General features: G+C 30.8%; 1 protein-coding gene across 3 annotated transcripts; it reads right to left on the reverse strand.

Annotated features, from left to right (window-relative positions):
- Positions 1–1,404: 1,404 nt before the first annotated feature.
- Positions 1,405–5,998, reverse strand: LOC105791796 (mitochondrial uncoupling protein 2). 3 transcript variants are annotated; one of them, XR_001133103.2, is made up of 10 exons: positions 5,629–5,983; positions 4,687–4,902; positions 4,523–4,601; positions 4,212–4,345; positions 4,031–4,129; positions 3,808–3,912; positions 3,233–3,307; positions 2,791–2,877; positions 2,087–2,213; positions 1,405–1,566 (listed from the first exon to the last, which is right to left on the reverse strand). XR_001133103.2 is itself a non-coding variant. In XM_012620032.2 (10 exons), exons 2-10 carry the CDS (start codon positions 5,695–5,697, stop codon positions 2,175–2,177), a joined length of 903 nt encoding a protein of 300 aa, XP_012475486.1. In that variant the 5' UTR covers positions 5,698–5,731; positions 5,859–5,998; the 3' UTR covers positions 1,864–2,174. The 3 variants fall into 3 exon arrangements, 2 of the variants coding, with proteins under 2 accessions (XP_012475486.1, XP_012475494.1); XM_012620032.2 differs by lacking the exon at positions 1,405–1,566 and having other exon boundaries at positions 1,864–2,213; positions 5,629–5,731; positions 5,859–5,998; XM_012620040.2 differs by lacking the exon at positions 1,405–1,566 and having other exon boundaries at positions 1,864–2,213; positions 5,612–5,983.
- Positions 5,999–15,755: the final 9,757 nt, after the last annotated feature.

Below are 15,755 nucleotides of genomic sequence, written 5' to 3' on the forward strand. Positions count from 1 at the left end.
TGATCCGTGGACACCACTATTTGAATCCCTATAATAAGTGTAAATATTTTTTCAGTATGCACTATCGTGCATAATTCCCATCCACTATTGGTAAAATAATCACAGGACTCCTCGTCATTAAATAAAAAAATAGTGGATGTATAAATAAATACTAATACTTTTATTTAAACATAATTAAATAATAATTAATTATAAATAAATCTAAAACCCTAAACTTGAGACCATAAACCTTAGACTCAAGACCCTAAACACTAAACCTTTAAACTCAAGATTCTAAACCCAAAGGTTATTAATATTTATTTATAATAGTTACATTTAAATAAAATTATTAGTAGTTATTTACAAGTCCTTCATATTTTTTGTTTAATTTAATGATGATGTGTCATGTTATTATTTATTAATGGTGCATGAGACTTATGCAAGTGCATCAAATATTATTCATTTTATTTTATTTCTCATGTTTTTATTTTCCTTATTCTTATTATCGAAATGTCTTTTTTGGTAACAAGACCTCTCTAGACCCTCTCAATTTTGAAATTTAGCAAATTGGTCCGTTTAAAAAAATCAAAGCAATTTAACCCCTATTAATTTTGAAAGTGAGCAACTAAGGACAATTAATCACGATGTTGATGTTTTCCATCAACTCTACATGATTTTGATTGGTTTAATAATAAATTTAGCCTCAAAGTTTACACATTCTAGCAATTTGGTCCTAGTATAACAAATTTATCTTGTAACATTTGCGTAAATGCTGAGGCTGAATTTGTTGAATTTTTTAGAATTAAGGCCAAAATGACAAAATATATATACATTGAAGACTGAATTTGTAACTATACCAATCAAAATTATGTACAATTGACGAAAGAAACATCATGATTTATTGTCCTTAGTTGCATAGGTTTGAAATTAATAGGAATTAAATTGCTCCAATTTATTTGAAAAGGCCAATATGCTCAATTTCAACATGGAGGGGACTGGAAAGATCTTTTTACCATTTTTTTCAACGTCCAAAAAAACAGGTTGGGGCGTGGAGGTGGTATTCCCTGTCGGAAGGTCACCCACGAAAAGGGGGGTCTGATCTCTTTAAGATATGAAGTGGAATACCCAGAATCAAATTCGATATTAGACAAATTCATTTCCACTGTTTCTGCGTATTTCTGAGCTCCGATTCTATATTCTTATTCATGATTACAGGACTTCCCTTAATGCTTTTCACCAATATCAACAGAGGCAGTGAAGCACATACTTTGAGAGGATAATCAATGCGCAAATATGCAGTTTATAAATCCCTTTAATGCAAATCATTTTATTTTTTTTAGCTTATTGCCAACAATCATGGGACGATTTCATCTATTGATAGAAAAATATTCATGATTTAAGTTTATAATTGTAAATAGACGTGTGTTTAGAATGGTAAAGATTAAATGTTTGGCTGAGAATTTTGAACACGACATTGTACATGTTATATAAATATATAATCCAAAAAATAATTCCAATATAACATTGATTGCCATATAACAATGTTGAACCTTTACTGTTGGAATGACCCAAGTCTACCAAAGCTACCTGCCAAAGGTCAATCATACTGATTGAGTAAAGAAACTCTAGTATAGTTTTCCACCTTACACTAAAAAACCAAGGTAATGCACCACTCCATACAACTTAAATTTAACTAATAATAAGCAAATATTTCTTGAACCTCCCACAAATGTTAAGATATTACATGATTCCAAAAACAATGTGGCAAATATTTGCCAATTTTCAGTTTGTTTGGTAGGACACCAGATGACAAGATAGGCGTAATAACACCTAAAACATATCTAATTACTGACTCTTAAAACTTCACTCAATAGTTCATCTATGTTATCCAAACTCTTCATTTTTTTTCTTAAAATATTTGTGTTTGACATGTATTCTAACATGGATATAAGAGTATGATCCTCCAAATATATGAAAAAATAAATACTTGGAAAAAATTGAAAACACTTTCTCCCAAGTCCAGATAACATTGATTGTTACAGTAATACTATTTTGTCTAAGAAAAATGGTAAGTTATACGAAAAAGAGATTTGGGCAATGCTCCTACCTTATTTCTTTGATCAAAAAATATTCTCCTTGAGATCGAAGACACAATAAGCAAGTAAAAGGTGTGTCTTCCTGATTGCAAACTAAAATCAATCATAATATAATTCCCCCCGGAAAGCTTTCTTCACCTGTCATCGATGTACCAAAGGAGGTTAACATATTCATCAGTGGTAGCAATACAAGTGCTTTTTAAGGTACATAAATGCTAAGTTTCCACGACTCTTCATTTTCCAACTATTCATATCTGATGCATATCTGAACATGATTATAAGGATATGCTCTAAATACATGAAAAATTTTAGACGAAGTTTAACATGTTCACGCTAGACACGTACCGGTATCCAACACTAGTACTTGAATCCAAGCGGCATAGTATAAATGAAATCTGTACTAATTACAGGTGAAATTTTGGCAAAGGTCATATTGAATTCTAGATGAATGAAGTTCTATTTTTTAAAAAATTCAGTAAGGTACCAAGCATCTCTAATGATTTAGACATAATATTGCACTATTAAGGTTGAGCCAATAAACATGGAACTTTTCCAAATCCAGATGTTATAGTGTGTTTAACCTAAAGGAGGAGATGGAACTGGAAATCTTATTGAAAATAGGGAAAAGGAGATTGTTAAGCACATGCATACATATATTTTATGAACAGATGAAAAAAAAAAAAAGACAAGATCAAATCTAAACTGCAGATCTTACTTGCTCAAGAGTCAAGAACATAACCACGTTCCAAGATCCCAGCCGAGTAAAATTAGGAACAAATCCCTTATAAAAGGCAAGGAATCCCTGTAATGCATCAATTATCAAAACTTACTACTCATTATAACAATGCTTTTCTAGTCAAAAGTTGGTTTCCTTCAAATTAACTGGCACAAGTTGACTCTTTGAGAAAGGGTTTGTAATAAACAAGTAATGAACTGCAAAAGCCAGCTTTTTTCGGAAGCTTTAAGTTAACATAAAAGATGGAAGAAAAACTAATGACAGAGGTAAACTTTCTAGCTCAGAAACATGCAAAAATCTATAGTTCAGGTACCAATTGGCACTCCGGTAGTATTAACCACCAAGAACGCAGAGTGTAAGAGAAGAAGACATTTATAGATTCTGGAGAAATCTAAATAAAACAATCAGAAAACCAACATACCTCATTCCTCAAAGTTCTAATGAAACAATCAAGAGTGTTTTTGTAGCCAGAGTCTCCCATCATTCTTGATTTTACCTGGAACATAACAAGCAGATCCATCCATCCAACATAAGTTTTGTCAAATTGGTTTATATGGTATAGAGATCCACAATCTTCTTTAAGCAAAGCCTTGTGAGTTCCTGTAATGCTTAGAAGACAGACTGAAATTGAAGTATCAACATGAAAAAGGATTTGCAATTTAAACTGTATTGAGCGTGACCATGGCACATCATTTTCTTTAACAACTCCAACTCAGAGACCTTTGCACTTCAGCCCAAAATGGCACAATGGTTCCGTGTATCCACTGTTGCTTATCTCTTATATAAGGGTTAACCAATCAAAACAATCTTTCAGAAAATGCCAGTTCTGAAGCAAAACATTGACAGATGTAATTCTAGTTTTGAACCAAACACTAAAATAAGAGCTCAAAGTGATAGGGAAAAATTTTATGATAGAAACAACAAATAATAATAAATTACCAATCTTATAATTCTTCACAAGTATTGTAGATGATGAAGACAAGATCAAATGCCTACCACATCAATTGGAGAACCAATACAGACTGCAAAGAAACCTGCACCAAGACCTGCTAGAAGATGTGTTAGGACATTGTCTGAGAATCCGGGAATCTTCAAAATTGTCTGCATGATATAAAGATATTAGATGTTAGAACATCGTTGTAACAACCATACTAGCAAGCAGCATAATACCAACTTTATCAAAATGACTAACTTTGTTGACTTAAAATTGAAATTTTACCTGTTTCACTTGATCATAACTGGCTAGTTCAGCAGCATTTACAATGGCATTTCGTGCAATGTTGGGACCAAGCCCAGTCCACAGTGCTGCTAGTCCTTCCTGATTATTGAGAACTTTATATGATAAGGAAATTAATTTCTCAAAAAAAGGAAAAGAATAGTAACATTCTAAGAAAACTGACTTCTCTAACTATGGTGTAGTATGCATCCAAAGTCCCATAATAACGCCTGGCAATCCCGGCTGGAAATTTTCCTTCAGCTTGCAGCCGAACTTTGACAAGATCAGTTGGATTAGCGACTGTAATAGCTAGAGCACCTGGTTGATGTAAGAGGCTTTTATATGAGTTTATAGCAAAAGAAAATATCTTTTTTTATAACAAATAAGAAAGATTAGTTATAAGCGTGGCACCTATAAATGGACAAAACGAAGCATAAAGCTAAAAATGGAAGATGTACAAAGTTTAGTGTGGCAAAATAGTTACCACTGACTCACCAGTCAATAGAGCTGCTATAATTTTTTGGTACAACGGAATATCACCAACATAATCAGCACCAACTAATAGCGTTTTGACCTGTCAATTCATTTTACACATAAATATCAGACTATTACCGAAAACAATCAGAAACAAGCCAATTTGAGCCACATCATAGCCTTACAGGTTCATATAACCCGATCCTTAGACCTCCATAAATGCATTGGCGATGTAAACCAGCAACTATTCCTTTCCAAAGTGCTGATAATCTTTCTTCCTTAGCAATGGTAGCCATAGTACCCAACAAGCCCCTATATTTTGGTAAATTAACTTCATCACCAACTGCTTTCTTTTGGAGCTGGAGTCTGACTTTGGCAGTGTCCAAAGGAATGGTACAGAACTGCAAAACAATAAGCGCAATGTTTAAGTAAAACAAGACAATTAAGCATAAAAGGAAACAAAAGGAAGTATGGGAAACGCCTCTCTAAATACCGAGCGAACCAGCACATTGAACAATAGTAGTTCAATTTATACTCAAAGCATTTATGATGCTACACTCTCAATTATATGACAACAAGTATTCCATATAAAAAGTTCTGATACTACCAAGGAATGCTTCCTGTGACATTGATAAATCAATGACTGTTGGGAAAAAAAAGGGTATCAAAAGCTGATTTACTATATATATCCATGGATAAATCAGCACACAAATTCCTACCAATTGTATCCTCAACCTATGGAGATTTAAAATTGAATTAGTAACAATTAAGCAAACATTCCTTACAAAATGAGCAAGCATCTAAAATCTTGCTAAGCTAGTACCACGTGATCTCCTAATTCCCACCAATCTTGATGAATTATCATAAGCCCAAAACTTTTAAATTTCATTCAAAACTCTAACATTGTATAAGAAATGATAAAATATCACATACCCAGAAACAAGTAGCTAAAGCTAAAGGGGTTAAAAAGCAGATACATGCATATACCTACAGACTAAAAGAAAAGAAAAAGTCAACCTTCCTCCCACCAAAATAGCAATCAAGATGCAAAGAATCACAAATAGCAAACAAAATAAAAAGAAAAGAAAGAAGCACATGTAAAATTAATACCCAGGGATCATGAATACCTCAGCAAAACAAGCAGCAAAAGCACTACAAAGAAAAGTTTCAGCGAAAGAAAACTTAAGATCTGCCATTAGGAACTGAAGATGAGAAATGGGTAGCTGAGATCTGGGCCAATAAAAAAAGGGGGAAAAAAAGAAGTTGGTTGAGTAACAGTGAAAGAAGAAAAGAAAATGAAAAGCAAGATATATATATGTATGAAACAGGGTAATTAAAAAATGGCTTCATTCGCAACCATTGAAGGTTGTGCAACTGGGTTTTTCACTCCCTTTCATCTTCTTTCCTGTTATTTTCAGTATTTTTTTTGGTGCTAAAACATTAACAAAATCGTTTTATTTCACATGTATAAGGTTGTTGGGTTCGTCTCTGTCGTATAATATCTTATCATCATTGTTTTTGTTTCTTTTATGCATTATTATATATTTCTAGGAGGGGAGAGCATTCGATCGAATCGAATCGAAAATTTTCGAGTTAATCGAGTTTTCGAATCTCATTTTATCATCCTAACTTTATTTGAAGTTTTCTCGAATCGAGTCGAGTGAGATGGAATTCGAATTGAATCGAATCGAATCGAATATATTTGTTCGAGTTAAATTTTAAAAAATAATTTTAGGTCCTTGTAACCATTGTCACCCATCGTAATAAAATTTTTCCACCTTAATCAAAATTTTTATTAACTTTCATCACTTCATAATTTATTTATTAATTTTTTATATCTTGGTTAGCTTCTTTGCTTGCTTAGTTGTTTCAATTATCTTGATTCTTGTCACTATGTATTTTAGAATTAAAAATATATTAAATGTAAAAATATGATTTTTAATAAAAGTTATTTTAAAAATAAAATGTGAAATTGATACCAATATAAAATTTTAACACGAATATTTTATGGCATAATTAATAATTCAATTTTAATATAAATATTCAATATGACTGAACAATTCAATAATATAAATAATATAAAATGTGAAATTTAATTTAATAATATAAATAGTAGATATAAATAAAATTATTACTATTTATGTTTAGTGATTTTTATTTGGATATTTTGATTTTTATTTGGGAGTAAAGGGTGAGAAGTAAAAGTTTAGGGAAAAATAAAAGTTTTGGGGAATAAAAGTTTGAGGAAAGTAAATAGGGGAATAAAATTTTGAAGGAAAATATTAAAAAAATTGGAGGGGGGAGGGTTTGGGATAGATGGGAGGTGAGATGGGAAGAGAATAAAAGTTTTAGGGGAAAAGTGGGAGGGAGTAAAAATTTTGGGGGAAAATAAAAGGTTTTAATGGTTTTTGGGAGTAAAATTTTGAGAAAAAATAAATGGGAAAGTAAAATTTTGGTGGGAAATGGATTTTGGGTAGATTGGGGGGTTGGGAGGGGAGAGGAGTAAAAGTTTTCGGGAGAAAGTGGGAAGGAGTAAAAGTTTTGAGGAAAAAGTAAAAAGGTTTGGGAGTTTGGGGTAAAAATGTAAAATATTATAGTTTGATATTCGAATTATTCGAATTATTCGAGTTATTCGAATTCAAAAATTTAACTCGATTCGAACTCGAAATTCGAAAAAAAATTCGAGTTGATTCGAATAACTCAAACAACTCGATTCGTTTAACTCGAAATTCGAATTTTTTTCGATTTTTTCGAGTCGAATCGAGTTTTGCTCACTCCTAATTTCTAGTTTTAAATGAAACTATTATTTTGTAAGCATTTTAATCATATTATATGTTGCCCAAAATTATAAATTTTGTTTTATAACGGCCTTCATTGTTAGTTATCCAAACAATTTACTGTTAAATAAAAATGGTTAATTCCACCGCGAAAAGATCTTGTACTTAGTTCATATATGCCGTTTGTTGACAACAAGTCTAAATTTGAAAACTTTTACAATCCGTATTTACATTATTTGATTTATTCTCACTCGTTCAATTTTAATTTATTCTTTTATTGTCATTTAATTTTCTAAATTTACAAAACAAAAATCAATTTATCCTTCATTAATTTTTCTATCTCTTTTAATTCTTTAATCTACGTCTTTTATCAAATCACTCAAAATGAATAGAAAATTTTAACCTTTTCCTCAGTTAAAAGTACTTTTGCTGCTATTTACATTTTTCACCTCAGTTTATTTTCTCCAAAAGACTCGTTAGAATACCCATTTCTTTTTTATTTTTTCTTTCAAAGTTCTTTTCTCTTGTTCTCTTCTCTTTTGTTCCTCTTTTAATTCCTCCACCGGTGAGTTTTTTCCTTCTTCTTCTCTTCAAGTTGTTCATTTTTCTTCTCTTTTAGTTTAATTATTTTTATTGTTTAAATTTAATAAATAATTAATATTAAATACTTAGAAATATTTAAAATTAATATTATATATTAAAATATTAACAATAAGTTATAATAAATTATTTTTTATATTCTTATTAAAATATCATAATATTAACTAATTTAAACATTATTTAAATATATATTTGTTACTTTATAATATCATATCTAAAATGAACATTTTATTTCTCAAAAGTATTTTTTTACAGTAATACTAAACAATTAAATTTTAAACAAAACTTCCTAAAAACACTTTTTAAAAATAATACTAAACTAGCACTTAGTGTGGTAAACCCAGTCTTCCCAGCATATTTTCAAGCTGCTCGATGAAATAAACTGATCCCCATTCAACTCAAACACCGTCGCGAACGACCAATTCCTTCTCCTCTTTCTCGTCACCACCATATGCCGATGGGTTTGAGATGGATTCATAAAAGAACATGAATTGATAGGACTTATTATGCTGTATATAAAATTAATAAAAACATGCAGCAACATCCCCGCCGAAATCAATTTAACACTTCATCCAAAAGGAATGTTAGGATTTTGTGTCATTGTTGTATTTGTGAAAATCAAGGTGATCGAGAATCTATCGAGTTTTAGTACGCAAACACAGAGAAAGCAAGCATTCGGTACGAAAATGTGGGCATAAAACAATCCTTGCTTAAACTAAAATGAAAATAATGGGACAGCCACCAACTCCGTCGATCACTTGTTCCAATGCTGCAAATACATTGGGACTAACATCACCGCTACTTGTTTGCAAGTTTAATGGCTATGGCTATAGGGTAAAATTAGAGTTTAGCCTTCCAAAATCATAAATTTTCTCAAAAGAATTCCTAGAATCAGCATCCAAGAGACGCATTGGATCCTTTAGGCTCTAAACCACCTTGAAGTTTCGCCATGGAATCTGATTTATGCGGCCATGCCATCCTCTCCCGCACATTTCTTTAATGCTGTGGACAAACTAATTGAGATTTGCTACTTCTCCTTCATCCTTTACCTTATATCCTGGTTACTCATCTCCAATGCCATCTTAAATTCATGATAGTTTGAAGATCATAATAACATGTTTCCGTTTCACCAAATTTCAAACAACCTTCTCATTACATCATTGCAAGTTGATGGAATTTCAGTATCAGACCAATTTATAAAATCCCACATGTCAAACCAAATTATTCATCATGAAATCAGTCATAATTATTTTAAATTAATTAATAATTGAATAATACAAATTATATTATCACTAATTGATTTTATCTCTAGTTAATTAAATTAATATGATATAAATAATAAATAAATAAAGTTCAAATATTTGTGGATTACTTAAATAAAGAGTAAATTCCACAAGGAGTCCTGAACATCTCCCCTAAAAATAAGTCACCCTTAAACCATTCAACACATTAAGAAAATATCTGAAAAAAGATTTTGTATATTCAATCTCTTTCCAAAATCTTACTCAATTTTTTGAAGAAATTAAAGAAATCTTAAAAAGCAACATATCATTTTTGAAGAAAGCCAATTTTCAATCTTTCATCAACTAAAGAATGGAGGTCCAAACCCATTGTAAGAGCAAGTTACCAAGACACTTAAAGCAAACCACATCTTTCCAAGATCAAGTTTATACGACCTTTAGATCGAAACTCTATTAAAAAGAAAAATCAAAAGATTTTTCTTTGTAATAAGAACATATAGAGTTAGAAGTTTATAAATAAATTTTGTCATCAAATTTTCCAAGTTAATTTTCTGAATTGATATTTGAGTGTACAGATTTATGGCACATTTAGTGGGCTTATCTCTTCTCTCCAAAAGATCAAAGTTCAAAATTTCAATGACTTCCAAGAATATCATCGTAACAAACCAACTCTCAAGTTTGCTCAAGTTAATCCTTCAATCCATTTGACTTAATTGTTAAACATTAATGTTCATGCTCATCCTTACGAAACCAAGTTGAAGAGGAAAACTCTTTTAGAGTTATTTGATCAGACTTCTCCAATGCTTAGTGACAATCCATTTTGTAGAGCTTTTTCACCAAATCATAACTTAGAAGAAGTTTCTGCTTATTGATCAAGTTTATCTTGTTGATTATGATTCAAGGAAAAAGATAGTCCATCAAGTGATAACTCCCTCCCAACAACTCCCCCAAAATTAAATTATGGAGTGATGAATGTCATGAAAATTGGTGCCTCATCCTTGGAAGAACAAATGGCGTCTCTAGCATAAACTACGAAGAGTCTTGTTGTAAGTCTAAGGAGAAAGATGACCAAATTGCTTTTATAATGGGAAGGATTATCAATCTCATAGAGAAGAAATCAAAAAATGAAGAAGTCTAATATGAAAACTTACTGTAACACTCCTAAAACCACCATGTCATATTAGTGAAGTGTTATATCAGGGATATGCATGGTGGACCTCTCGCGTAAACGAAATGAGATATATCAGTGATAGTAGGGAAGGTTTATGGATATTGGAGAAAATTGAAATAAGCTCTATATTGTTAAGAGAAAGGATTGTATGAAACTGTGATTTCACGTCATTCGTATCCCTTTCCAATAAAAGAATGACAAATTAGATTTTTCCTCCTAATTTGAATTTTTTCAGGAGAAAAAGCTGAAAATCAGGAGGAAAAATCTGATTTATCGTTCTCCTATTGGAAAGGGATATGGATGCCATGGAATCAGAGTTTCATATAATCCCTTTTCATATTGTGAAATATTAATCTGGGGTATAGACTAAATAGTAAATTAGTGAAAAGTGAAGGGGTCAAATAATAAAAATTCAAAAGTTGAGGGGTTAAATTAAAAATTAGAAAAATTAAGGGACAAATTATAATTTACCAAAAGCAGAAAAGACTAAATTGTAAATATTAAAAATTTTCAGGAGCAAAATGATCATTTTGCAAGTGAGATAATTTTTGGTAAAATTACCAAAATGTCGTTGGACATGTGAATTGAATTTGAGCTATTGGATTTGCTTAATGATGAAGGATTTAATATGGACCATTGGATGAAAGATAAATATATTGATTATAATTATTAATTCAGAAAGTGTTGGCTAAATATGAGCCCTTGAATTTTTCCATACATCACACTTCCAAGCAAAGGGGAGGAAAATGAAACTTTCATTTTTGTTCAATTTGGTTCTTAGTGTAACAGCCCGATTTTGGGTCTAGTCGGAACAGTGGTTTTGGGACCACAAATCCGACGAGGAAAAATGTAATGGCCTGAATTTTCAGAGGTGTCGGAACGGTGATTCGATATCACTAAATTCGACAAATGGGTAGAAAATATTATTAATTTAGTGAGTATAAGTTAAATGTGAAGTTAGGAAAATTTTTGAAATAGTGAATAGTACACTAGAAATAAATATTAAAATAATTAGAATCGAAAATGAGGTATCAAGACCTCGGGGATTTTAAACCGAGCCATAAATATTTTTTATAAATATTTATGTAGTGTTAAAAAGTTAGTATTAAAGTTTCGTTAAGAAATTTTAAAGTTCCAATAATTAATTGAACAAAAAGGACTAAATTGTAACAAATGCAAAATTATGGGAAATGATTAAATAGATTAAATGATAAAAGGAAGAGGGCTTAAAAGGAAATAGACCCAAGGTCTATTGGGGCTGGACGGCAAAGGCATGAAATCAGCAACAAAGTAAGGAGAATTAAGGGCAAAATTGGAATATTGCAAAATTTACTTAATAAAGTTAGGACCAAAGTGGAATTATCTAGATTTCTCTTTATTTTTCTGCATTCTCATCAGAAAAAACACCATATAAGGGTTTCCTTAAGCTGATTCTTCCTATTTTTACTACAAGTAAGTTAATTCTTGATTATTTCTTGAAAATTTTGTGTTTTTGTGACTTTTACAACTAGGCCCACTTATTGTATTCATTAGTTTTTGATTCTATGAAAGAAGTTGAAAGTTGCTATGAATACATGCTGGAAGTATATGATGATTTAGCATGGAATTAGAGCTTTAAATTGTTCATATGCTGATTTTATTGAAAGAATTGAATAGAAAGTGAATGTTTGGGACCTAATAGTAAAAGAGTTTGAAGATAGAGTTATATGTGGAAATCCTGAATTTCAATAGTTGTGAAGCAACTTATAATGTCTAGGTAAAGTATTAATTGAGAAAATTAAATTAATTTAGGGGTTAATTGATAAAGGACCGAATTGTATAAACTGTGAAATTTGGGGCAAAAAGGAAATTAACATTTTGCACTAAAGCAGTTTTGGACAGCAGCAGTAGTATAACTTTGAAAAATCATCAAAAATTTTTGGAATTGAATTAGAGGGTGAATGAAATATGAAATTAAAGATCATTGAGTCTAGTTTCTCATAGAAGAAACGGTGTAAGCAATGGAATTGTAAATCATGAGATATAATAAATTTTGTGAGACAATGTCAGAATGATTTCGGGTTCCCCTGTTCTGACTTTGGAAAATCATCAAAAATTGAAGAAAAATAATTATAAGTTATAATTTATATTATTATAATCCTTAATTAGTCTATTTTCAAATGAAATAAACAGAAACATCATCCAAATTCTGTACAATTAGATAATTCATTTTTAGTGAAGAGTGGTCGGAACTGTCAGATAGCGAAACAGGGGAAACTTTAAAGAATAAACTGTACTATTTGGCTGAACCAAAAATTCTGAAAATTTATGGTAAGAAGGCATGTGAGTCTAGTTTCAGGGAAAATTAACGGATCTTAATTTTGATCTTAATTTTGAGCTCTGTAGCTCCAGATAAAAATAATTTAGTGACTCTGACTCGGATAAATAGCTTTGAATATACATGTGAGTGAATAGTGAAATTATAGCTAGTGTTGTTTAAGTGTGTTATACACATTAAGGATGTGGAATTGAGAGGAGGGGGAGGAAAAATTAGGAAATATATGAATGATTTGTGTATAATTGGTCATATGCTTAATTATAATTGATAAACGATGAAATAGAAATGATGCATATATTTGTGCAGTATTGGTCATGGTTTAAGCTCATGTGGGAAAATAAAGTTTATAGTACGTGTGTATTGTATTTTTGGTATATGATTTGGCATGAAGTAATGTCGTGATTGGGTATTGAATTAACACATGTTGGAAAGTTTGATATATGAATAAATATTGTGATCATGAAAGGGGTGGTAAGGTTTAAATTATGAAATCTTTAGTGAAATGGTTTATTATGTGATTATTTCCAAAAAGAATTATGTTTCAATGTACTAGTTTGCGACTATGGTTGAATGATATGTTTATATCTTGTGTGATGTGCATAGGAAACGAGTGTGGAAAGGTAATGAAATAGTAAGTTCATATGGCTGAAAATTAATGATTAAATGTTAATTTCATGAATTATATAATGTATGATGAGATATATTTATTGTTGAAATGAGAATAAAATAAAAATGCGAAAACTGAATAAATGATTAAATTGAGCAGAACGCCAGATTTAAGTATTTCTGATCAGTAACAAAGTGATAAGTGGTAGCTTTAGCTACACTTATCTGATCAAGTGACAAAGTGATAAGTGCTAGCTTTAGCTACACTTATCTGATCAAGTGACAAAGTGATAAGTGCTAGCTTTAGCTACACTTATCTGATCAAGTGACAAAGTTCTGATCAGGGACGAGTGATAAGTGATCATACGTAAGACCATAGTTATACTATGGCAAAGTGGAAGTGAAGTACTCAATTTTCTGTAACCGTTCCCTAATTTGATTAAGGATGGTAAGTGACAAATGGGCCTAAAAGAATTAAAGTAAATGGTTAAGTGGTAGTGTATTTATACCAGGATGATGTTGTTATTTTAAAGTGACATTTTCATTGCAAAATTGAGAATTTCATAAATGTGTTATTGAATGGTATAATCGATAAACGTTGAGTTAAATGGTAAATATGTATTAGTGTTGAACTTAATGTCATTGAGTTGTATGTGAATTAAATGGAAATTGCTAGTGATATGATTTAAATTGTGAGCATGAGAAATTGCAAATTGAATGGAATGGAAATGAAGCATTGAATTGCATGAGTATGTATCGGGTCTCGTAGGCCCTAATTATTATGATTATAATATTTTGAGGATATACTGTGAAAAATTATAGAAGCATGTTAATTATTTTGAAAGTTTTAATTTAGATGAAATTTTATAACTCGGTTAAATACGTTTACAAGTGTATGTGTTTTAGTAATGCCTCGTACCTTATTCCGGTGTTGGATACGGGTAAGGGGTGTTACACTTAGTCACCTAATTCCATCTTTTCAACCCAAAATTTTAGGAGTTTCCATAGCAACCAAAGAGGAAAAGTGATGTTGAGACCTTAGTGTCAACTAAGTCCAAAGAGGCGGCAAAAAGGCCACGAGCTTGAGAGAGTTTTCCTATTAAAATTATCAAGGGTTAAATTGTAATTAAAAATATTAAATATATCCCTAGAGAAGAAAATATTGAAGTCGATCATATTGCTAAGATGACATTTGGTGAAGGGGAAGGTTTTCAATTATTTGAAACTTCTCTTTTTGAGTCTCTCTAGTCTTTTATAGAGCTTTTCTCTTCTTTAACAAAAAAAAAATTAAAAGAAAGGTAACTTTGTAAATATTTCGAGGCGGGGTGTGGTGAATTTATCCTGAACCCGATCCAACTAGTTTTTAAAATTAACCCAACCTAACTCGAATTAAACCCGATTTTAGAAAGAAAAAAAAAACTTGACCCTATGGAGCTAGATCGGATTGGAGTTTGTCTGTTTCATGTTTTTTTTCATCCCTACTCATGACATGATTAGTGATACTCATGTGCTAATGTTTCCAGCACTTCAGTGCTCATGATTTCTTAGTACTTTTATGCTTGTGTTATTCCGCATATCCTTTATTGTTCTTCATTATTTACTAAGAGTTATGTGAAGAAAATGCTAAGCAAAATAAAAGAGTAAGTGAAGATGATTATTTAAGATATATTGTATTAACTAAAACTTGATATATTTATAAAGGTATAAACAAGATAAGTGAAATTTTAAATGAAATTTATATTGAATAGTTAGGATAGAATAGAATTAATGTGTGTACTTACTAAGCTTTTATGAAGCTTCTTTTAAACTCGTAGTGTGCAAGAAGTAATTGTGTGTGAAGAAGTTGAGGGGGCATATTGAATCAAATTTCATCAAATGAAGGTTTGTGAATTATGTATTTGAATTATGGACATTAGTATGGCATGTACTTATGTTGGGGATCGATCCGATTGAGCAACTAACAAGTAAAAAATAGCAGAAGAAATTGAGACACAAATTTAACGTTGAAAAACCCCTCCAAAGAAGATAAAAAACTACAGGCAAAGATAATTTTACTATAATGGCAAAAGAACGAAGAGTACAAAAGATGCAGATAAAACTAAACCCCGAAACCTGGAAACAAAGAACCCTCAACACATAAACACAAAATTCTTCAAAAGTGTTATGTGTTCTAATCTCTAATGGGTGTATTTTTTAAGGTTGTAGAACCTATTTGTAGACTAAATTCGTAGGTCAAATAAGTTATGTTAAAAATACTAAATATATTATACTAATAAATACTAAATCTTCTAAAAATAAAATATATTTTGTTTAACTTGACTTGCAAGTAATCTCTTGTTTGACTGAAATATGAGTCATACTCAACAACTTAAGTGTTCAATTGGTATGAAAGTGAAAGTTAATTAATACTTTAATTAACTAAGAGTTGAGTTTATGAGGAAATGTTTTGAGGGCTTTGTGATAAGTTAGGAAATGAACATGTGATTTTTTATGATATTTTGGTGCATTTTAAGGTTTGAATATGATTAACAATGATTGGGAT

Source organism: Gossypium raimondii, chromosome 7 (genome assembly GCF_025698545.1).
Source record: "Gossypium raimondii isolate GPD5lz chromosome 7, ASM2569854v1, whole genome shotgun sequence".
Taxonomy (NCBI): Eukaryota; Viridiplantae; Streptophyta; class Magnoliopsida; order Malvales; family Malvaceae; genus Gossypium; species Gossypium raimondii.